Below are 24,970 nucleotides of genomic sequence, written 5' to 3' on the forward strand. Positions count from 1 at the left end.
TCTAACTTTAGCTTCCTAATGGTTAAGGAAAGACTGCAAGATAGGGAACTCTGGATTGCCGTATCTTTTCTTTTCCTTCTGTGTCATCCTTTTCAGTCTAAGTGTTTAGCTAATACAGGAAAGTAACATGAGTAAGGAAGTTTCCTTGGTTATTTATGTCTCTGAATGTTATCACCTTCTTTCAGTATCTGGAGCAAATTCTAGTTTGAAGGGAAAGTGTGGTATCTCAGGGCTGCCATCATCCTCCCCTGCCCCGACCAGTGGGTCACACTCCCTCATATGTGGTCCCCTGGAATTCTAGGGTAATGACAGGGCATCAGGAATGTTCATGAGAATGTGAGGGCAAGGGATGGCAAACACATACTGTGCCTATCTCTGCTCACATGCCCTCTCTTTTGTCCCATTGGAGCCCCTCTGGCTTTTGCTTACAAAACAGTTCAAAGGTAAAATTACTAAAAATTAAAATGACAGGGAAGAGCATTAGTCTAAGTATGAGACCGTTCCAAGCAAAAGACCTTGTGCAAGTGCACAGGTCCCACACTCAGTGAGCCAGCCCTACTGCAGGGGTCCAGCTCTGTGGATAAGTACAGGGCAAGAAGTAGTCTGTGGGCAATGAAAGTCACTCTCAGGACCAGACAGGATCTTAAAGCAGCAAGATGGGAGACCCCACTGTGGTAGCAATGAGGCACAAAAATACTTTCAAGCATGATTACTACTAGATTAGAAACTAATCCTACAAACTAGAGGTCTTCAGATACCTGCAGCTAGATGCCAATCTAGAGCAGTTAAGGGCTGGGAACCTGCTGTTAGCTGTACAAGGACCAGAACTTGTAACCAAAACTTGTAATTACAGTGAGAAATTTCAAGTTCAACACACATCATTTTTACTACAAGATTAGCATTAGCTTTATGGGACAATAAGTATAAAATCAGATACCTTGTGCCAGACAGAGGAGTTAGCAGGATGAAACACACAATTGCCTTTTAGGAATCCCTCAACTCTGTTGACTTGAACTCCTACCTAGAAACTTCATTGTTTTTTTGTTTCTTTGTTGTTGTTGTTTTTCAATTTAAAATCAGTTAATTAGCATATAGTATATTATTAGTTCCAGAGGTACAGTTTAGTGATTCATAAGTTGTGTATCACACCCAGCGCTCGTTACATCGTGTGCTCTCCTTAATATCCATCATCCAGTTACCCCATCCCCGACCTCCTCACCTCCAGCAACCCTCAATTTGTTTCCTATAGCTAAGAGTCTCTTTTTCTTTTTTTTAAGATTTTATTTACTTATTTGACAGCGAGAGACACAGCAAGTGAAAGAACAGAAGCAGGAGAAGTGGAAGAGGTAGAAGCAGGTCTCCCGCTGAACAGGGAACCCCATACAGGGCCCTGGGATCTGACCTGAGCCAAAGGCAGATGCTAGTTTAGACTCTTATGGTTTATCTTCCCCTCTCATTTTATCTTATTTTATTTTTCCCTCCCTTCTCCTATGTTCATCTGTTTTGTTTCTTAAATTCCACATATAAAAGAGATCATATGATATTTGTCTTTCTCTGGTTGACTGATTTCACTTAGCATAATACCCTCTAGCTCCATCCATGTTGTTGTAAATGGTAAGATTTCATTCTTTTTGATAGCTAAGTCATATTCTTTTTTTTTTTTTAAGATTTTATTTATTTATTTGTCAGGGAGAGAGAAGGAGAGAGAGCAAGCACAGGCAGACAGAGTGCAGGCAGAGTCAGAGGGAGAAGCAGGCTCCCTGCGGAGCAAGGAGCCTGATGTGGGACTCGATCCCAGGATGCTGGGATCACGACCCGAGCCGAAGGCAGCTGCCTAACCAACTGAGCCACCCAGGCGATAGCTAAGTCATATTCTATTGTACATACATATACCACATTTTCTTTATCTATTCATCTGTCTAGGCCATCTGGGCTCCGTCCATAGTTTGGCTATTGTGGACATTGCTGCTATAAACATTGGGGTGGGGGTGCCCTTTCAAATCACTGTGTTTGCATCCTTTGGATAAATACCTAGTAGAGAAATCACTGGGTTGTAGGGGTAGCTCTTTTTTTTAACTTTCTGAGGAACCTCCATGCTGTCTTCCAGAGTGGCTGCCAAGCTTGCATTCCCACCAACCAGGTAAGAGGGTCCCCCTTTCTCCTCATCCTCACCATCCCCAACACCTATTTGTTCCTGACTTATTAATTTTAGCCATTCTGACTGGTGTGACCAGAAACTTCATTTTTTTTCAATACCTAATCAATTTGACTGACAACAATTCTTCCACCTATGTTTTATAAGAAGACAGGCTGTAAAATACCAAAAGAAATAAAAGAAACTGACATGCATTAAATATAACACATCAAACACATCCCCATAGTTCCAATATCCACAATATCTCACAATTAGTATTTATGAATGTAACAGGTCTAGGGGAACAATTTAGTTTTGTTGCTTTTAATCTGATTATTTCCCCCCAGAGAGCCTACTCTGGATCTTTTAAAGCTAGTGTCCTACTCTAGTTAGGGTCAATCCTAGACCAATGCTAGACAGTGTAGACATGACTGGGCTTCTCCAGGGCAGGTTCGCTTCCGTAAAATGATCTGTTTTGGCCACATTGAGCCACATTCGGCTTCACAAAAGGTCTTGCATCTGCTTTAGCCACTGATTACTTCTTCTATTCAAAGGTCTCTTTCTCCACAAAGTCTTCTCTTCTTTTTTTTTTAAGATTTTATTTATTTGAGAGAGAGAGAAAAAGAGAAAGAGCACAAGCATGGGGAGTAGTAGAGGGGGAGGGGGAGGCAGGCTCCCCACTGAGCAGGGAGACCGATGTGGGGCTTGATTCCAGGACCCTGGGATCATGCCCTGAGCTGAAGGCAGACACGTAACCATCTGAGCCACCCAGGCACCCAGAGTCTTCTCTTCTAAATTACTTAAGGGGGCATTTTTTTTCTTTTCACTTAAAGCTGCCCTGTCCAATCACAAAAATACAAAGACCCTATGATTCCACTTATATGGAGTACTTAGAGTAGTCAAAATCATAAAATTAGAAAGTAGAATAATAGTTACCAGGAGTTTAGGGGGGTGAGAAGAATAGGGAGTTATTATTTAATGAGTACAGAGTTTCTGTTTTATAAGGTGAAAAGAGTTATGGACTAAAAGGGGTGACGGTTGCACCACAGTGTGGCCATATTGGATACCACTAAACTGTGTACCTAAAATGGCTAAGATGGTAAATTTTACAGTATATGAATTTACCACATGAAAAAAAAAAGAAAAGAAAAAGAAAAAACCATTCTATCATAAATCCATTACTTTGGAATTTTTAAATTTTATCCAGAGTACCCAATGGTAAGCAAATGATGGCTGCCAAAGAAATGTCCACATCTTAATTTCTAGAACCTGCAGATGTTACCTCATTTGGAAGAAAGGTCTTTGTAGATGTGACTAAATATCTTGAGATGGGGGGATCATCCAGGCTTATCCACATGGGCCCAAAATGCTGTCACAAGTGTCTGTATACAAGGGAAGTAGAGGCAGCTTAGACTCGCCCTCAGAGCAGAAGGCCATGTGAAGATGGAGGCAGGCATTGCCATGATGCAGCCTCAAGCTAAGAAATGACAGTGGCCCAGAGAAGCCCGAACAGGCTAGAAGTGATTCTCATCTGGCATGGTGGAAGGGGCACAGCCCTGCCAACAACTTGATTTCTGATTCTGGCCTTCATAGTTGTGAGAGAATACATTTCTATTGGTTTGTTTTATTTATTTTTTAAAAATATTTTATTTATTTATTTGACAGAGAGAGAGACCACAGGTAGGCAGAGAGACCACAGGCAGCAGGCTGGAAGTAGGCTCCCCGCTGAGCCAAGAGCCCGATATGGGGCTTGATCCCAGGACCCTGGGATCATGACCTGAGCCGAAGGCAGAGCACCAACCCACTGAGCCACCCAAGTGCCCCTCCTTTTTTAAAGATTTTATTTTTTTGACAGACAGAGATTACAAGTAGGCAGAGAGGCAGGCAGAGAGAGAGGGGGTAGAGAGAGAGGGGGAAGCAGGCTGCCTGCTGAGCAGAGAGCCCCGTGTGGGACTCGATCCCAGGACCCTGGAATCATGACTTGAGCCAAAGGCAGAGGCTTTAACCCACTGAGCCACCCAAGCGCCCCTTTGTCCCGCCCTTTTTTAAGGGTTTTATTTATTTTTTTAAGTCACCAAGTTTGTGGCAATTTTTTTTTGGCAGCCCTAGGAAAGAAATATATAGCCAGAAAGGTTTTTTCTGCCTCATGCTAGAGAACACATCTTTTCCTTTGTCATGGGCCACAAGGTAATCATTGCCTCTGTCAGTACTCAGGTAAGACACCTGAAGCTTCATCTCAAACCTGTTGTCACTCTAGCCTTCTTAGAATGGAATGACATATGTATTGCTTAGAATCAGTGCTTTAAATGTCATTACATCCAGGGACACCTGGGTGGCTCAGTCAGTTAAGCGGCCGCCTTCAGCTCAGGTCATGATTCCAGGGCCCTGGGATCGAGTCCCACATTGAGCCCTGCATTGGGTTCCCTGCTCAGCAGGAAGCCTGCTTTTTCCTCTCCCACTCCCCCTGCTTGTGTTTCTTCTCTCGCTGTCTCTCTCTCTCTGTCAGATAAATAAAGAAAATCTTTAAAAAAAAAAAAAAAGGTCATTACATCCAGATGCATTCAGAGGCTAGTTAATCACTTTGATCTTCACCAATTTATTCTTTATGTACTAGTTAAGTATAGGCAAATTATATGGAACTGTAAGAAGCTGGGCTTCCAGTAACCATTGGCTCTTATCACAATGTTTTATTCCAAGCACCTCATCGTCCTATAATAGAGTCAGCTATTAATAAACATGAAGAAATACATTCCTTTAACAAATACTTATTGAATTCTTTCTAAGTACCAGGCAAAGCAGCAGGCACTGCCATAGGTACTAAAAACTCAGCAATCAATGATCAAGATAGTGAAGGTCCCTTTCTTTCTTTTTTTTTTTTAAGATTTTATTTATTTATTTGACACACAGAGACAGAGAGACAATGAGAGAGGGAACACAAGCAGGGAGAGTGGGAGAAGGAGAAGTGGACTTCCCACTGAGCAGGGAGCCCGATGTGGGACTCTATTCCAGGACCCTGGGATCATGACCTGAGCCAAAGGCAGACACTTCACCAACTGAGCCGCCCGGGTATCCCTCAAATCCCTTTTCAAAGAGTTGTCATTCAATGGTAAAGAATAGAATAAGCAAATAAATAACTAAAATAATTATGATAGTGTTAAGTGCTATGGATAAAATGTATGAATACACTAAAGCAGAGCCTGGGATCTAGTAGGTGCTCCATAAATGTTTGTTGAATGAATGAGCAAGCTGGAGGCCAGCGGGGTAATTTGGAAGGAGAAGCAAGAGTCAACATTATGGCCACGGAAGAGTATCATCTGAGAAAATGATATGTGAGGCAAGGCAGAAAGACTGAAAAGGAGCTGTGCAAAGATCTTTCCACTGCAGAGGCTCAGAGGTGGGCACAACTCAATGGGCTAGGAAGAAATTGAGTGTGACCAGAGCATAGCGAGCAAGAGGAAAGGGGAAGATGAGATTGGACAGCGAGGTGGAGGTCAGAGGTTTAGGGAGTTTGAAGCTTTCTCTAAATGCAGGTAATCCATATGATCTCATTAACCCTGTTTAAACTTCACCTTGGCTGCTATATGACACCTTACGTCACTTGTTCTGCACCTCAAGTTCTTCATTAACCTGGGTTAGGAATAGTTACCAAACATTGCTTTTACAGGGATAGAAACATTTTATGTAAAGCGCCTAGCAAGGTGTCTGCAAGTCGTTAATACCTCAGTAACTTTGTCACTGGCTAGCAGTCAGCCTTCCGTAACTTCTAGAAAGGCCAGAGCCCAGGATCCCCACTCCTAGATAAGGCTAAACTAAATCTCAGCATTCTCAAAGTCAATAGTCACATTCCATCCCCTGATAACAGAAAGAAAGGAAACAACTCTTTGGCTTGTACCAATCAGGATAAATTCCTGGAGCTGGAGGAGGGGTCCCCCTCCCTCAGCCATGAGGGGAAGGGTAAACACTAGAACAAAAGCCCAGCTCTGCCAGGAAGAAGAGTGAGTTACCAACAGGGTCTGCTACAGGATGGATGACAGCAAGTCCCCTTCATTGCTCCCTTGCTGAATTTTCACTAAATTCCACATTGCTCTCCAACGCGTGGTTTCAACGAGACTGTTGAGGAATGTGTTAGCTTCCTAGGGTTGCCATTAACAAATTACCACAAACTTAGTGGCTTCAAACAGCAAAAATTTATTCTCTCACAGTTCTGAAGGCTGGAAGTTCAAAATCAAGATATGAATGTAGTCTCTCTGTCTCAGAATATCTTATTGTACTGCACTCCCCCGTCTTGGGATGTGAGATGAAAAAGCGCCACATGGTGAGATGAAGTGAGGTGAGTGAGGTACACATGGTGGCGTGACCGTGAGGCTACTGTTAACCTTCTGACAGCTTGTCATCTGCTTCTGGACCGTGGCTGACCAATTTACTGAAACCACAGAAAGCAGAATGTGGGTGAGAGGACTCCTGTATATACAGTAAATGATCCGCATCAAAATCACCAAAGTCTCTGATGGCCAAAAGACACATGAAAAGATGCTCAACATCACTCATCCTCCGAAAATACAAATCAAAACCACAATGAGATACCACCTCACACCAGCCACAATGATTAAAATCAACAACACAAAAGACAAAAAGCGTTGGCTATGATGTGGAGGAAAAGGAACCCTCTTGCCCTTTTGGTGGGAACGCAAACCGGTACAGCCACTGTGGAAAACACTACAGAGTTTTTTCAAAAAGTTGAAAATAGAACTATGCTGGGATCCAGTAATCACACTACTTGGTATTTACCAAAAAAATACAAAAACACTAATCTGCAAGGATACATGCACCCCTATGTTTATTGCAGCATTATTTACAATAATCAGGTTATGGAAGCAGCCACGTGTCCACTGATACATGAATGAATAAAGAAGATGTGATACACACACACACACACAAACACAAACACAGGAATATTATTCAGCCATTAAAAAAAAAGAATGAAATTTTGCCATTTGGATCTAAAGGGTATAATGCTAAACAGAATAAACCAGTCAAAAGACAAATACCATATGATCTCACACATATGTGAAACTTAAAAAACAAAACAAATGAACAAAGGAGAAAAAAAGAGAGGACAGACTCTTCACTATAGAGAACAAATGGTTACCAGAGGAGAGGTGGGCAGGCAGGTGGGGGAAATAGGTGAAGGGGACAAAGAGCACAATTACCTTGATGAGCACTTAGTAATAGATGGAAGTGTCGAATCACCATATTGTTCCCTTGGAATTAATATTACACTGTATGTTAACTACACTAGAATCTAAATTAATACAAATTTTTTAAAAAGAATCACCTAGGGGTTCCTGGGTGACTCTGGTCATTAAGCTTCTGACTTCAGATCATACAGGTGGAGTAGGGCAACAGGAAGGGTAGGTAGAGTATTTATAAGAACCACACCCAACCCCCCCCCCAACACACATACATATCCATATGTGTCTTTCACTTTAATGTTTTGCCTGGTACTCTCCAACATAGACCTGAACGTCAAGTTAATGTGCAATGACCTAGTTCAAGTGGTGATGTTTAGTAAGTATTCATCTTGTCTGTCTCTTCTAGACTGAGGCTGAATCTTCATCATTTCTGACTTGCATTCTGTAATTAGAGAAATGAAGACAGTTTAGAATTCTCTGTATATTCTTGGTGTTCTCGTCTTTGCCATCATTTATAATCCTTTTCTTTAGATAACTGAGCACCTAACAATCACACATGTCACCACCAGAGCAGCCCTAGGTTTGTCTTCTTCTACATCCTATTCTTTTGAGTTTTAACTATAGAATTCTGTAGAAAGAGGACCCAGCTACTACTTTAGCTTGGAAGACAGTTTCCAGTGTTACAGTGTTTTTTATATATATGTAAATATAATTACATATCATATAATTATATTTTTAAAATATTAGAATAATATTTTTTTCCAATTTATTTATTTTCAGAAAAACATTATTCATTATTTTTTCACCACACCCAGTGCTCCATGCAAGCTGTGCCCTCTATAATACCCACCACCTGGTACCCCAACCTCCCACCCCCCACCACTTCAAACCCCTCAGATTGTTTTTCAGAGTCCATAGTCTCTCATGGTTCACCTCCCCTTCCAATTTACCCAAGAGCACATACCCTCCCCAATGTCCATAACCCTACCCCCCTTCTCCCAACCCCCCTCCCCCCAGCAACCCACAGTTTGTTTCGTGAGATTAAGAGTCACTTATGGTTTGTCTCCCTCCTATTATTCTAGATATGTAAATATGATTTAATATAACTATATTGTTATATTTAATTATATTATACATTATTATTCTGAATATGTAAATACAATTAAATATCACATTAGAATATTCTAATTCTATTTATCTGAATATTCTAATTAATTAGAATCTATTCTAATTCCGTTATTTAGAATACTCCATTAGAATACTCTAGTAGAATATTATTCTGATATTAGAATAATATAATTAATTATAATTATAATATAATAATTGCAATCTATTATAATTAATTATATAACTTAATTATTATGATTGGTATAATGTATTCTATAGAGACTATATATGTATATTATATTTCATATAATATTATACAAATATAAATTTGGTCTACACAAATTTGTGTGTCAGAACTAGAAAAAACTATGGTGAGAAGATAGATAATTATTCATCTATGCTGAATGTGCATGTGAAGCAAGTCTTACATCATCCAGGAAAACAATGTTTGCTCTCTACCTTCAACAGTGATACTATGGAGATTCTCCTGAGTTTTGCCACACTTACGCCCATAGCTGGGGCTTTGATATATCATTGTCTTTCCTTGCCATTTTATGATATTTAGGAGTATTTAAGAAATTAAAAGAAATATGAGAAACTGCTAGTCTGAGTGATATTTAACAATAGTTATCTGTCAGACTTATATGTGCCACATGTCCATTATTATTTTGGTCCATGTCTTTTTATGTGTTGTTATATGTTCTTCATTTTCTGCCCTAAGTTATTAAATATTTAATGCCATACTTTACTTAACAGGAAAACTGTATTTTCACTTAGACATAGTATATATAATTAAACTGTGTTTTGAAATTTTCTTTGTGCCAGAAACTTCATAAAGCAATAATGTTTTAAAATTCAAACACTAACTATCAGATTTCTTTTTTAAGTCGTTGAGCCTGCTGAGGATGCCACAGTTGGAACAGAAATTTCAAAAGGATCCAAAGATGGCCTGGAAACTAAAGAATTATCTGAAACAGGTTATATTATAAAAACAGTTAGTCTGTGAAAATACTTTTCATATTATTTTAGTCCAGTCCCTTATTTTAAGCATAGCACCAACTTCCTACCCATTTCTTTCTATGCTGTATGCCAGCTGATACGCAATTAATTTAGCTTATTACATTAAAAATGTATGTAGCAGGTGTCTGGGTGGCTCAGTGGGTTAAGCCTCTGCCTTCGGCTCAGGTCGTGATCTCAGAGTCCTGGGATCAAGTCCTACATAGGGCTCTCTGCTCAGTGGGGAGCCTGCTTCCTTCTCTCTCTCTCTCTCTTTCTTTATGCCTGCCTCTCTGTCTACTTATGATCTCTCTCTCTCTCTGTCAAATAAATAAATAAATAAATTTTTAAAAAAGTGTTTAGTACTCTTTAGTACTCTTCTTCACCAAATTTTATTTTATATGTTTTACTAATAAAGTTGCCATACAAAATTCTTATTAATTATCCATGATTTTTATCTTATTAGTAGATAATAATTCATCTAAGCCAATATAAAAAACAAAGCATAAATTAAAACATGAATTCATGCATTTATATTATTACCTAGAAAATGAAGTATATTTCTTTCAAATGTTTTTAAAATACTATAAAGTATAAATTATTTTGGCAATATGGCTAAAGATACAATATTTCAAGAATCGTTTTTCTTTCCTCTAACCTTTACCTCAGAAGTTGTACTCCCTGAGTTTCCAGAAGATGCTTATCCTGATGTTCCTGAAATGGAGCCAATTAAAGAGAAGATTAAACATTTCAACTACATATGGAAACAACTGGAAGGAACAATCAAAGAGTCATTCATTCACATTTTAAACTTGGAGATTGCTGACAAAACTCCAGAGGAACTACTTCAAAGAGTAGTGGAGACTATGGAAAGTAAGAGCTGTAATCTTAGCAGTTATTGTCAAGATATTACTATATCATTAAAAGCATCATGAAAGTTTGAAGACCTTCTTGATGGTTTACAAAGTAAAGCATCCAGTATATTTAGGGTCAAGACTTCAAATATTTAAATCTGTTAATCAGAACAGCACGAGGCCCAAAGAGCACTGGCCAACCCAGCCAGTTGTCACTTAAAGAATTCGTGAAGACCTGGGTGTGTACACCTGTCAACTAAGATCAATCTTTATAATCATTCTTCCTAATCTTTGATTACTATAATATGCTAATATCCTTTTATCCTAAAAATATCTTCCCAAAAGTTACTTTTTTATGTATTTATTAATTTTTTTTACAGGACCCTTCCAGTATGTTGCATGGGAGTTAACTATGGAAGATTATGATGAAGAAACAGAAGACTATCAGGCAGAAGCTGAAGCCGATGAGGAGATAGAAGAGGAAGAGGAGGAGGAAGAAGAGGTATGACTTCTTTATTATTGCTCATTCACATTGGTCACATCATTGAAAGTACATATATCCAGAATGGTAACTAGCACTTTGGACCTCAAGAAAACAAGCAGGCTTCCTCAATTTTATAAATAAATTATTTTATAAATTTTTCAACACACTTGGCCTCCACCCAACTTCACTTGACACCTGAAATGCCAGGGCTTCTTAGACAACATACTACACCCATGAAAAAAGAAAATGGAAATCTTAAATTTTTTTCCATGGGAACATCTACAAGTATTAGAGACAAAATTTAAGGGAAGTGAGTGTTTCACATAAGACACAGGTGGCAATGGCCTTGGGAGGCCACTTGCATGATAATAAGGAGAAGTATTTGCAAAAGGAACAGGTCATTTTCAGACCCTACTCTACTCCCTTAGCACCGGAATTTTAAGAACCATTTTCATTTGATAGCCACCCAATTAAATATCTATCAGTAATTAAATGAAAACAGATTCTTTTAATTTGGGGCCTTATCAGTTCTTTTGAGCTTCCTAGACCCAGTTCCAACATGGGAGGAGGTTCTCCCCAACACACCAAGCAGTTCCAAAAGATAACACACCAGGGTGTCTGAGAATTCAGCTCAATTCTGATGCCATCCACCTGGAGATAGCATCAGATTCCACAGGTTAAGGGTTCAGTCCTAAAGGACTTCTCCCCCAACCCCCACCTCAGTCCCAGGTTGTTTCCTGTGCTTCTGACCGATGGGCTACAGATTAGGGATTCCAATAACCTCCTCTTTCAGTTCAATTAATTTGCTAAAATAGCACACAGAATTCAGGAAAACATTTACGTACATTTACCGGTTTATCAAAGGATATAATAAATAATGCTAATTAACAGCGAGATAAAGCCATACATAAGACAAGATCCTGGAAAAGAAACTTCAGTCTTTGTGGAGCTTGGGGCCCTGCCTTGTGGCACATGGAAGCTCTTCTAAAAGAAAAGCCCAAAAAGCTGTCCTCTTAGGTTTTTATGGAGGCTTCATTACACGGTCATGGTTGACTAAGTCGTTGGACATTGACTGATTCAACTTCCAGCCCCTCTCCCTGACCCCATCTTGGAAGGCTGAGGGTGGAACTGAAATTCACAACCTTCTAATCATCATGCAATAACCTGGAGGAATCTGAAGATACTTATGCTAAGAGAAAGAAGCCAGGCCAAAAAAAAGAATATATCCTGTATGATCCCATTTATATAAAAATTTAGAAAATGCAAACTAGTTTAGTGCTAGAAAACAGAGTGGTGGTTGCCTGGGGATGGGGCAGGAAGGAGGCAAATAGTAGCAGGAAGGAGAGATTTTACAAAGAAGTATTCGTGAATATGTTCATTATCTTGGTTGCGGTGAATTCACAAATGAATACTTCTGTCAAAAATTATCCAATTTTATACTGTAAATATGTACACTATTTTAATGTCAGTCATACCTGACTCAACCTGTTAAACATGTTAATGGTGGTTATCTCTCAGTCATGGACTTACAGTCATTTTTATTTTTTAAGTGCTTGTCTATATCATCTGATTTTTTAATATTAGAAATGTATCATTTTTATAATAGGAAAAATCAACAACAAAGATATTTCCCTTTTCTCTAATACTACTCCAGAATTCAGGAATCATACCAAGATATGTCCAAGTGTTTGTCTTTTCTCAACAAACTTTCCTATACTTGGGGTGCCCTCAAATCTGTATGTGATGTTTTTCTTTATCTGTGAGAAATTAATTCTGGCCTCTTCTCCATCTCTTCCTTTTTTGCTTCCATAATACCTGATACTAATTAGGTCTCTTGGATCTATCCTCCAAATATCTTTATCTTTTCCCTCAAGTTCTCCATTTCTTTATTTTTTTTGTTCAGATATTTACAGACATGTCTTCCTTTCAGTCTTCTCATTTTAGACATTCATTAGAGTCCTATTGCTATTGTAACAAATTACCACAAAGTTAGTGGCTTAAAACAACCCAATTATCATACAGTTCTCAAGGTTGCTTCTCTAAAATGAATCTTACAAGGGCTGAAATCAGTATTAGCTAAGTTCCTTCTGCAAGAGGAGAAAAATTTCCTGTCATTTCCAGCTTCTGGAGGCCACCTGCATTCTCTGGTATATGGCCTCTTCCTCCATCTTCAAAGCACATTACTTCAACCTTTGCTCTCCATCATCTCATCTTCTGCCTTTGACCTTCTTGCCTCCCTCTTAAGGGCCCTATAATTACACTGGGTCCACCTGGATGAACTTTCCATCTCAACATCCTTAATCACACACACAAGATAACCCACTCACAGGTCCTGGGAATCTTTGAGGGGCCATTATTCTACAAGTGGTCACTCTCTTCTTAGGCTCATTTACATATTTTATTGGTGCTTGTAAACTCTTTCTAGTGTTCATTTGAATTTTTATTAATGTCTTCATTATTTTCCTACCCTGAGATTGGGTTCTGTCCATCTCTGTTCATCTATTTGATCTGACTGATCATTTAGTTGGCTAGACTCCCTTACATGGGTAGTGGCTTTCTTTTTTCTTTTCTTTTTTTTTTCTCAGTGGGGTTCAGGATTATTGCTGGAGTGTTTTAGGTAACAACATTCTCAAGAATTAAAAGAGGCAATGGTCTCTCCCTGTAGGTCAGGAATATGGAGGGAGAAAAGGTATATATTCGTTGCTGAGGTCTAAGACAAGTCTGGATAGGATTTCTCATACTTGCCCAGATGCAGGGTTGGGGAGAACTCTTCCCACCCATATAGCTCCTTCTTGATCTTTTGTGGGCCAGAGCATTTCCCTAGTAGTTGCTGATGCTAATATTTTCCAGGAAATCCAGAGATCCCTGCAAAAAAATTCCTCCTAGGACTTGACATCTTAATAGTCTGTTCTCTCTGATGTTTGTCTCTAAGCACTCATCTAGTCCATAGTGGTAAATAATGCCATACAGTTTCCTTCCCACAGATGCTGATGGATTCCAGCTGCCTGCCCCAGCAGTTAAGACTAAGAAAGTGGAGAGAGAGGAAGGGGGTATCTTCAGATGACCATTTTCCCTGAATCCCTTGTTCTAAGATACCTCCACCCTCACCCCATCGTCTCTACACACATACCCCACATTCTGTTTCTAAAATTTATTTAGGGATGATTATAAATCTACCTATTATAATGAAAAACTGGAGTCAACCAACAAAAGCCATTAAACAACTGAAAAAACAAAAGGACTCAAATAGATTGAGATATAAAAAGCAAATACTAATTAAAAAGAAGAAACAGTGTTCTGAATATCAGTGAAAGTGTAATTCAAGGAAAAGTGAACTAAAACAACAACAAAAAAAGATACTTTACACTGTTAAAGATAAGCAAACCTGGGTACTAAAGTGATAAGGACAGGTGTTTGTTAATAGGGAAGAGTCCAGTATGAATTGAAGTCTGATTTGGACAGAGGTAAGTGGAAGTTTTAGAGGAAAAATCGTTTAGGGAGCAGGGAGGGAGAAAAGCAGGGGCCCTGGAGATTCAGGGAAGTGAAAACTTACAAGTGTCCATTTATAGATGAATGGAAAAGGAGTGGTACACACACACACACACACACACACACGAATATTATTCAGCCATAAAAAAGAATGAATTCTTGCCATTTGCAAAGACATGGATGGAGCTAGAGGATATAATGCTAAGTGAAATAAGTCAGCCACAGCAAGAAAATGCCATATGATTTCATTCATTTGTGGAACTTAAGAAACAAATGAACAATGACAAAAAAAAAAAAGATGAACAAAGGAAACAGACTTCAATACAGAGAACAAACTGGTGGGTGGGAGTATGGAAGAAATAACTGAAGGAGATTAAGAGGGCACTTACCTTGATGAGCACTGAGAAACAGAAAATTGTTGAATCATTATTTTGTATACAGAAACTAATATCACACTGTATGTTAATTATACTAGAATTTAAATAAATAAATAATACATACATATATACATTGTTTAAAAAATGCTTTAAGTAAAAAAAAAATTAAATTCTCATGAAAAAAAATTATACTGACTTTCACAAAGGTCAAAACTTATACTTTCAGTATTGTTTGAGAGCATATATTTTTACTGTGAATTCCACAATGCTTTTAAATAAAGCTGCATTTTGGGCACCTGAGTGGCTCAGTCAGTTAAGCGTCTGCCTTCCACTCAGGTCATAATCCCAAGGTCCTAGGATCAAGCCACTTCAGGCTCCCTGCTCAGCTGGGAGTTCTGACCCTCCCCCCTGCTTGTGCATGCTCTCTCTCTTAAATAAATAAATAAAATATTTAAAATTTTTTAAAAATTAAAATAATAAAATTGCCTTTTATAATTGAATACATTACAAAAACTCGTATAAATGAGAACAAAGGTTTGAGAATGCAATACAATTTTAAATGTCACATGACCTTATTTCAGCTTTAACAAAATCCTTAATTTTGATAGATTATACATTTCATCTTGAAAATTTAAAAAAATATATTGTTTTCTAGCCCTTCAAAAAAAATCACATATAAGTGCTTTATAGTATAGCAGAAGTTGAAATTATAGTTGCCAGATTTAAAAAAAACATGTTACCCAGGTATATTTGAATTTCAGATAAAAGAATAATTTCTATGTGTAGTACAAGTTTATACTAAAAAAAGTTATTCATTATCTGAAATTCAAATATAACTGGAACCCACATTCTTACTTTTTAAGTCTGGCAACCCTACCCGAGGTGGACTTATTAGCAGGAAAAATTAATTAAGCATTCAACTCCAGAATCTGGGGAGAAAGCACAAGAAAATAAACCAAAAGAATGTAGAAAGGAAAGTAAAGGCAAAAATTAACAAAATAGGAAAAGAATACAAAAAGAGTAGACCTAATTTTATTTTTTTTATTTTTATGTTTTTAAAATTTTATTTTATTTTTTCAGTGTTCCAAGGTTCATTGTTTATGCACCACACCCAGTGCTCCATGCAATACATGCCCTCCTTAATACCCACCATCAGCCCTTCCAACCCCCAACCACCCCTCCCCTCCAAAACTCTCAGTTTGCTTCTCAGAGTTCATAGTCTCTTGTGGTTCATCTCCCCCTCTGATTATGGAGTAGACCTAATTTTAAAAAATGAAAAGTCAGTCCACCGGCAAGTGTAATAAAATAGGCAAACTTCTAACAAACCTAATTAGATAAAAAGAAAAAGCAAATAATACTTGAAAAAAAATGAGTATACAATCAAATTTTTAAAAACAGGGTTGTTTTATTAGCACCACGCTCTAACCAACTGAGCTAACCGGCCAGCTAACAGGGTTGTTTTAAATTATAGGAACTTTATACTAATAAATTTTAAAGCCAAGATAAAAAGGATATTCAAAATATGAATTACTGAGATTTACCTAGGAAAAACTATAAAATCTGAACAAACAAAAAAGATAGAGGGGAATTACAAATCACTACTAAACTACCTTAGTTGATTCGATAATTCCTATGTTGCTTAGAATTTTCACATGAGAGGGGCATCTGGGTGGCTCAGTTCATTAAGTGTCAGACTCTTGATTTCAGCTCAGGTCATAATCTCAGGGTTGTGAGACTGAGGACCCCATCACATGACGCTCAGAACAGAGTCTGCTTGGGATTCTCTTTCTCCCTCTCCTTCTGTCCCATCCCCGACTCCCACTCTAAATAAATAAATAAAATCTTATAAAAAAAAAATCTTCCAAATCATAGAAAAAGAGCAATACTTCCTAGCTCATTTTGGAATTTGCATAGCTCTTATATAAAAATTCAACAAGAATGGTCTAAGAAAATTATAGATTAGTTTCATTTTTGCACTTTCTAGAAAGTTGTTCATTATATCATGTTTTGGAGGGAAAAAAGAGGTTTGTTGTAGAATAGTCTTGTAAAATGTTATCCCATTGATATTTATATTGGTTGGGCTCTGTAGCGCAATGGATAGCGCATTGGACTTCTTCTGATATTTATATTGGTTGGATATACTTTGAAAAAAGGGTCTGGAAAGATACACATGAAATTGTTGAGTATTTTAAAGACATACTGTTATGGAGTAGACATTATTCAAGATGTGAACTCAGAGGTATATGAGAAACTGTTTTAATTAATTAGTACAAGAACTGGCCTTTTGTGGATTGTTTTAAAGGCATGTTATTATAGCCTCAATATCATTCAAGATGCATTATTTTAATTTATTTTTACTTAATTTTTAGTCTTTCATCAAAATGTTTTTAATACTATTCTCCACACTGAATAATATTTGTAGAATGAAGATAGAATTAAAGAGAAGAGAAGGCACTTGGGAGATACAAAGCACTTTTGTCCTGTGTTTCTCAAAGAAAACTTCATCCTACAACCAGGCAGCACAGAAGAAGCAGCTAAATATCGAGAAAAGATCTACTACTTTTCAAGTCCTGAGGCTAAAGAGAAGTTTCTGGAGCATCCTGAGGAGTATGTGGCTCATAAAGAACCATTAAAGGTGAAAACAATATGACTACCCAGTCCTAATGATTGCTTCTGGGTGCTTTTTCAAGGACTTACCGCCAACCTTCATCACTTTACTTAATAGTGAAGCCCCCAATCTGATATAACAATATGGCAAAAATATCTAAGTTCCAAGAACAACTTCTTGAAAAATAAATAAGATTATTATCTTTTTTGATTTTGGCAGTAATGACTTGTGTCAAACCAACACATACTGTCTTTTTAGCTGAAGTAAAAAGAGACAGCTGCATTTATTGCTTGCTACCTTAAGAGCCAGCTGGGTTAAGTGGGCAATTTCATAGGCTCAGAAAATAGAATCATGATTACTAGCAGCTGGGGGCGGGGTGAGGCGGACGGGAGGTGGGAAGAGAATGGAGTTATTGTTTAATGGGTACAGAATTTCAGTGTGGGATGATGAAAAAGTTCTGGAAACAGACAATGGTGATGGTTGTACAATATTGTGAATGTACTTAATGCCACTGATTTATACACTTAAAATGGCTAAAATGAATATACTCAAAATTACTGAATTATATATGTTAAAAGGGTGCCTTTTATGGTATTTAAGTATACCATCTCAATAAAATATTTGAATTTAAACTGAAAGGATGGTTAAAATGGTAAATTTTATGTTATGTATATTTTAATACCATAATAAAAGAACACATTGTGGTAATATTTTATCCATTTTAAAAATAAAGTACACACATAATTGCACCAGTTTTAGACAAGAACCTTCATTTTTTTAATTTTACTTTCACCCTCTTCCACATGGGTATATATTCTTTCCAGGGTATGTAATATTTTATAATCTGCTTTTTCACTTAACATTTATCAATGAAAGCTTATATATTTCTACATAGACCTCTGATGCTCCAACAGTTTCATATACTATTTTAACATCTAATTGTTATACATTTTTCACAGTATTTTCATTGTGGATCCTTGTCATTGTGGATATGATATAATACTTAGGAAATCTTCGGGCCTGTCATTTTTCGTTTCTCTTGAATTCTTTTATTAGTATAATTCCTGAGCATGGGATTACAAGATCAAAAGAAACTAATCACAATACCTAGTCACTTACACTTTTGAGAACACCAGTGCTTTCTTTTTTTTTTTTCCCCAATGAAGTATGGTCCACACCCAATATGGAGCTTGAACTCACAACCCTGAGATCAAGGGTTGCATGTCCTACTGACTGGGCCAACCAATGCCTCTAATTCCAAATCTTTCTAAAACAGAACATATAGAACACAATTAAAATGCTTCTGAATAATTTGGGCTATTTTCATGAACTTTAATTTTTATATGGTGCCTAGGAGGACTGCTGAAATATGTATATGCTTGTCCCTTCTGACACTATTGGTGTTGTGAAGGGATAATTCAGTTTTAGGGAGAGCAACTAATAAGCCTTATGTTTTCTAAATTACTCAAAACTTCCTTGTCTTCACTCTCCTCCTACCCTACCTCTCCCCAACCCACCTTCTGTGGCAGGCTCCTCCAGTAAGAATATGCCTTATTGGCCCTCACGGTTCTGGCAAAACTGTCTGTGGAAGACAGTTAGCGGAAAAATGGGGCATTTTCCACATTCAGTTTGAAGAATTTCTTCAAGAGAAACTAATGCTCAAAACCGAAAAGAAAATTGGAACTGAATTTGAGGAAGATTCTGATGAAGAACGGTTTGCGAAACAAGAGCTTGAAGAACTTGCAATTCAGGCCAATGTCAAGATTGAAGAAGAAAATACAAGGAAGCTGGTAGTAACACTAATACTCTCTTTGCAGATAATTATGCTTACTGGTATTACTTTTGGGAAGTAGAATATAAGCGGTATAAAACTGAAGTTTCTAGGAAGAAAAAAAAAATTAGCCCCCATGTGTCATCCTCCCCATATGTTAAATACATATCTTACTGCTCATCTAGAATACAAAATGCTAAGTTTTACATGAGTCCAATAAAAATCTAAATAGTTTTGCCTGACAAGACTGTCACACAACATTTATTTGGGACTCTGTTATTTGATATGTCTGATGTAGACTATAAGGTTTTCCTTTATTTTGTTCTCTCTTTTTTTTTTTATCAAATATCATAAAAATCTGCCCCAGAACCAGCAGAGATCTCAAAATATTAATTTCTAATGATGCATTGTAAGAAATTTTATATACTCTTCGATGATTTCTTTCTGGGATTGTAAAGAGAGAGTTCTTAATTTTAACTCCTTTTTAACCATTTCTGATATAGTAAGACCCGACCCTTTCCTTCTCAAATGATCCCTTGTAAATGGACCCAGATGTAACATTATATTCCAGATGACTGCCTGGCTGGCCCATCCTTTAATTAGGATCTAGGTTGAAGAATTATAAGATAAATAAAAAAATTAGTTAAGCTTCATGTGTGTGTGATATAGATTGAACAAGAAAAGCGAAGAGACAGATATCCTGAGTCCATGTTTGAAAATCAGTCATGCTAATCTCTAGTAACTCCTCTTAGCTACAATATATAACTTAATATTTTAAACCCTATTAAATATTGATTTAAAGAAAAAGTTTAAGTTTTAAAATGTTAACAAGCAGCCATATTAAAAATGACCAAGAAGTTCTCGCCCTAATCAACTATGTAATAGACTATTATTTATTAATACAGAATTTTTAAATTTTTTTGTTTTATGATTTTTGTTTTTAGCCTACAGATGTACAATTTACAGAAGAAGAAGAAGCAATCAGATTAAATCTAACAGAAAATGAGCCATTACCTCCCGAAATTCTTGAAACAATTCTTTCCGAGTGGTGGCTTAAGGAACCAATACGGTATCTAATTTTTTATAGAATTATACAATTGTTGACTTTTATTTGTTTTATTCTTAAGTTAAAAATGTAATCAGTATAAATTTAACATTTTTCTTTTACTTATAAACTAGTGATTCTACACATTACAAACATTTGAGGAATTAATTTAAAAATACTAATGCCAGGGGCCCTCCTCCCCAAAAGAACTAAATCAAAATTTTTAGCAGTGTGAGATTGAGACCCAGGCATTTGTATTTTTGAGAGTGCCCCAGATGATTCTACTGTGTCATCATGGTTGACTATCCATATTCTAAATCCATGTACACTGATGGTGGGCTGGACTTTTTTTTCCTTGGAGTCTTTCAATAATTACAGTTTAGACTACCTAATAACTGTCCACAGTGTTATCCCTTTCTTAAAATCCAGGAACAAGCTTGACCTCAGACAGGACAAATTTAAGAATCTCCATGACGTCAGAATTTAAAACTTAATTGTAATTTCCCAATCAGAGTGTTTGCTTTGGTATCTGTCAGAAGAAAGATAAATGATACTTATTATAGTACCAATAATAGCAACCCTTATATGGAACTTACTATGTGCCTGATACCGTTCTACTATATTTTATTCACATTAGCTTACTTGATCCTTACAACTACCCAGTGGAATAGACACTTTTATTATCTCACTTTGGAGATGAAGAAACTATATTATCGAGAATTCAGATAACCGGCCAGTCCCAGTGCTCCTCTGGGCAGTCCTTTACCTAGTCCATGGCCCAAACGACTGAGTGAGGTTGTCGGCCACCAGCTTTAATTTTAATTTCCTGTTGCTTAAATTGGCTGGTTAGTTATGGTAAACTCAGGCAGGTCGACTGCAACAATGTAGTCACGTGGGCCATCTGGGCGGCTCCCTCTCTTAAGTATCTGACTCTTGATTTCACCTTAGGTCATGATCTTGGTATCATGGGATCAAGCCCTGCTTCAGGCTCGGTGCTTAGCATGGAGTCTGCTTGTCCCTTTCCTTCTGCCCCTTCCTCCGCTCATGCTCTCTCTCGCTCTCTCAAGTAAATAAATAAATCCTTAAAAAACAAAACAACAACAAAAAACCAATGTAGTCATTCATGGGTTATTTTTCATTAATTTAGCTCCTGACCTCACACCATACATTAACATTTTTTAAAAAAGCATATGTGTTGAATAATTAAAAGTAAAACAGTGAGGGATGCCTGGGTGTCTCAGTCGATTGGGCATCTGCCTTCAGCTCAGGTCATGGTCTCATGGGATAGAGCCCAGCATCAGGCTCCCTGCTCAGCAGGGAGTCTGTTTCTCCCTCTCCTTGTTCTCTCTCTTTCTCTTTCTAAAAAAAATAAAAAAGTAAAAAAAGTGAAATTGTAAAAAGTCTAAATAAAATAGTTAAGTATTATGCAACCATTAAAATGTATTAAAATGAAGAATTTGTAATAGCATGAGCAATGTTATTATATAACATTAAGTTTAAAAAGAAAGTTATTTATAATAGCAAGATGACACATGAAGAACAAGCTGGAAAGAAATGAAACAAAATGTCAGTAATCTCTAGGATGTGAGATTATGGATAATATTGCCCCTTTTCATTTTTTCTCTATTTTCCAATTTTTCTAAAGTAAGATTTATTTCTTTTATAATCAGGGGGGAAAAATCAACACATTTTTAAAGGGCTATTGCATGAGTCCTGGAAAGAGATAATATGATATCTGTATCTATATAAATAGATATTATAAGATATAAGGTGAACTAAGGTGTAATGGTAGAAATGAAAATAGAAATGATAGAAATGGGTATAGAAGAGGACATGCTAGGGTTTAGCTCTTATATGTGTGAAGCAAGAGGGGCTTGGGGAGCAGTCCAAGTGTCTCTGAAGTTTGACTCCTGAATACCAGTGAGTCAGAAGCAAGAGCAGCATGAAAGGGTAACAGTAAGTCTAATTTCTGACAGTGTGATGTGTATATAATTCTTGAAGGGCACTTCAATGAATAAATTAAGCAGCTTTTTGAAAATTCTGAATTGAAACTGAAAAGAGAAGTTGGGTATGGAGGTAGAGATTTAGAAGGCATTGACAAAGAAGGGACAGCTGGAACAGTAGGCATGAAATTGTTCCTCAATGACAAGACAATGCTGAAGCCATCTCTAAAGAAAAAGGCGTACATCTTACAGCCAAAATATAAAAATTTGCCCACTTAATACTATAAGAAATATTTTAAAACGTCAGGGAAGGACTCAAACTGTGAAATGTTCATAAAAGTCCCATGAGGAAGAAAATATGTTTAAATATAAATACCAAAAATAAGCCAAATTTTAGATAAACTGGATATATTCTCATTCAAAAGGGAACCAATATTGACTCTTTGAAATAAATAAAACCAAGTTCTTAAAGCCTGATTGTTTAATGATAAAAATTTAGTCACATTCTAGTTATTTTTCTGATCCTTATAGTTTCTTTATACCTGGCAAGTTTTACAATTCTATTTGAACATAGTCATCTTATACATGTGAACCATATGCATACATTAGTAATTATCATTGATCATAAGGGGACCCAGGGAAGGGGGCACAAACTGTGTCATGAAAGGAAGTATCACTAGAAGAAAAACTACATAAAGTGGATTCCCACTAGAGCTGGGCTGGCCAAAGCCACCTTTACTAAGGGTGAAGTCATTAGGCAGGGCATTCCTTCCAAGCAGAGAACTTATTTTCTCTTAATTTTTCATCAAATATTAAGACTAAATTTAAAAGAACTTACCTATAATATGAGCATAAATATAAAATGTTAACATTTTAATAAATTCAGCACATTTGGGAGAAGACACACCATGTTTACGCAAGTAGAAATATCACAAGAAATAAAAGATACCACAATGAACTTTTTAAACTATTTATTGCACATCTTATATAAAGTTGTGATTTATTAATATTTTTTCATTATATATTTTTTTAAAGATTTTATTTATTTCTTTGACAGAGATCACAAGGAGGCAGAGAGGCAGGCAGAGAGAGAGGAAGGGAAGCAGGCTCCCCAGTGAGCAGGGAGTCTGATGCGGGGCTCGATCCCAGGACCCCAATATCAGGACCTGAGCTGAAGGCAGAGGCTTTAACCCACTGAGCCACCCAGGCGCCCCTATTTTTTCATTTTAAATCAATATTTGTAATATAATATTTTAAGCAAATAAATTATGAAATTTCTATCAAGTTCCACAGGTTTTATATTAGATGGATTCCCACGGTATCCTGAGGAGGCTCTGTTTCTGGGAGAACGTGGATTTTTCCCAGATGCTGCTGTTTTTATACAAGTTGATGATCAAGATATTTCTGATCGACTCCTTCCTTCCCAAATCGAAAAGTGGAAAGAGAAACAAAAGAAAAAATTAGAAAGGAAAAAGCTCATCAAAGAACTGAAGGCAAAAATCAAGGTATGTATCCAGTAAAAACACATGAGAACAAATTTGTTCAGCATCTATTCAAATTATAATGGTCTTCACAAAAATGCAGTTTTCTGATTTTAATACCACAGTCAATATGAAAACACTTTTAATCAAATATTAATACTATTTATAATTCAATAGTTAAAAATTATTTGAGGCCTCTGTGATTTGCAATATGTTAATGCTTTTCTGTCCTAGGCAAAAAAAAATTAAAAATAGTGGCAGCACTATCATATCCCTGTATCAGACATAGGACCAAAGTGGGAGGGGCAACATAAGAATTGAACTTTTCAGTGGCTTTTTCACTAGTTCCTGGAATGATGACACCATCCATCAAGATCTAGATAATGGTTTAGGACATCTTTTCTAAAACTGAAATCTGAGGTGTATTACATAAAATGTTCAAAAGCGTCATAGGGAATCCAGCAAGTCCAATTCTAGGAACTTATCCAACAGAAATGAAAACAGATCCACACAAAGATTTATATACAAATGTTCATAACAGCATTATTCACAACAGCCAAAAAGGGAAAAACACCCAATATCCATCAGCTGATGAATGGATAGATGAAATGTGGTAGATAGTATACCCTGGGATCCCGCCCAAGATGGTGATGTAAGAGCCTCTTGATTTCATCTCCTCCCACACACACAGCTACACATGAAGCAATTCCCTCTGAAAGAAATCCAGAAATTAGCTGAGCAACTCGCACACATTGGACAAATGAGAAAATACCCATATCACCCACACCAAAAGAGTTGCTACCCAAGAGTCCAGCTTCCAATCCATCTATTCAGTGTGTGATCCTCCCCTTTGGGACACTGACAGATTGTGGCACATGCTCAATGACTGGGAGCCACTGAGAACAAAGAAAGTAGTTTGAACAATCACGAAGGTTTGAGAGAGAGCCAAGAACTCAGTCCAAGCTGATTGATAAGTTTCATCTCCTATACAAAACCACTCTGTGAAGACTAGGAGTTGTGGCTTCTTTACCTAATGTGCAGAAACTAACACAGAGTCAAAGAAAGAGAAGAGGAAATAGAGCTTACTGAAACAAAGATAAGTGATTTACCTGACAAAGAGTTCAAAAGAATGGTCATAAGATGCTCACAGTGTCAGGAGCACAATGCATGAATAAAGTAAGAATTTCGAGAAAGAGAGAGAAGGGGCGCCTGGGTGGCTCAGTAGGTTAAAGCCTCTGCCTTCAGCTCAGGTCATGATCTCAGTGTCCTGGGATTGAGCCCCACATCGGGCTATCTGCTCAGCAGGAAGCCTGCTTCCCTCCCACCCCCGCCTGCCTTTCTGCCTACTTGTAATCTGTCTGTCAAATAAATAAAATCTAAAAAAAAAAAAAAAAGAGAGAGAGAGAGAGAAAATATAAGAAAGTATCAAACAGAAATCACAGAGCTGAAGAACATAGTAACTAAGCTAAAAAATTCAGTAGAGATGTTC

The 24,970-nt window shown here is 37.2% G+C and overlaps 1 protein-coding gene across 1 annotated transcript in view; it reads left to right on the plus strand.

Moving 5' to 3' along the window:
- AK9 (adenylate kinase 9) overlaps positions 1-24,970 on the plus strand; it is a 117,565-nt gene that overhangs the window by 54,393 nt on the left and 38,202 nt on the right. Inside the window, exons 20-26 of the mRNA XM_044244454.1 lie at positions 9,321-9,410; positions 10,099-10,302; positions 10,664-10,785; positions 17,056-17,268; positions 18,771-19,031; positions 19,957-20,081; positions 23,286-23,505. Of these exons, the coding sequence (XP_044100389.1) occupies positions 9,321-9,410; positions 10,099-10,302; positions 10,664-10,785; positions 17,056-17,268; positions 18,771-19,031; positions 19,957-20,081; positions 23,286-23,505 (1,235 nt within the window). The remainder of the gene's footprint in view (positions 1-9,320; positions 9,411-10,098; positions 10,303-10,663; positions 10,786-17,055; positions 17,269-18,770; positions 19,032-19,956; positions 20,082-23,285; positions 23,506-24,970) is intronic.

This window comes from Neovison vison, chromosome 1 (assembly GCF_020171115.1).
Source record: "Neovison vison isolate M4711 chromosome 1, ASM_NN_V1, whole genome shotgun sequence".
Classification (NCBI taxonomy): Eukaryota; Metazoa; Chordata; class Mammalia; order Carnivora; family Mustelidae; genus Neogale; species Neogale vison.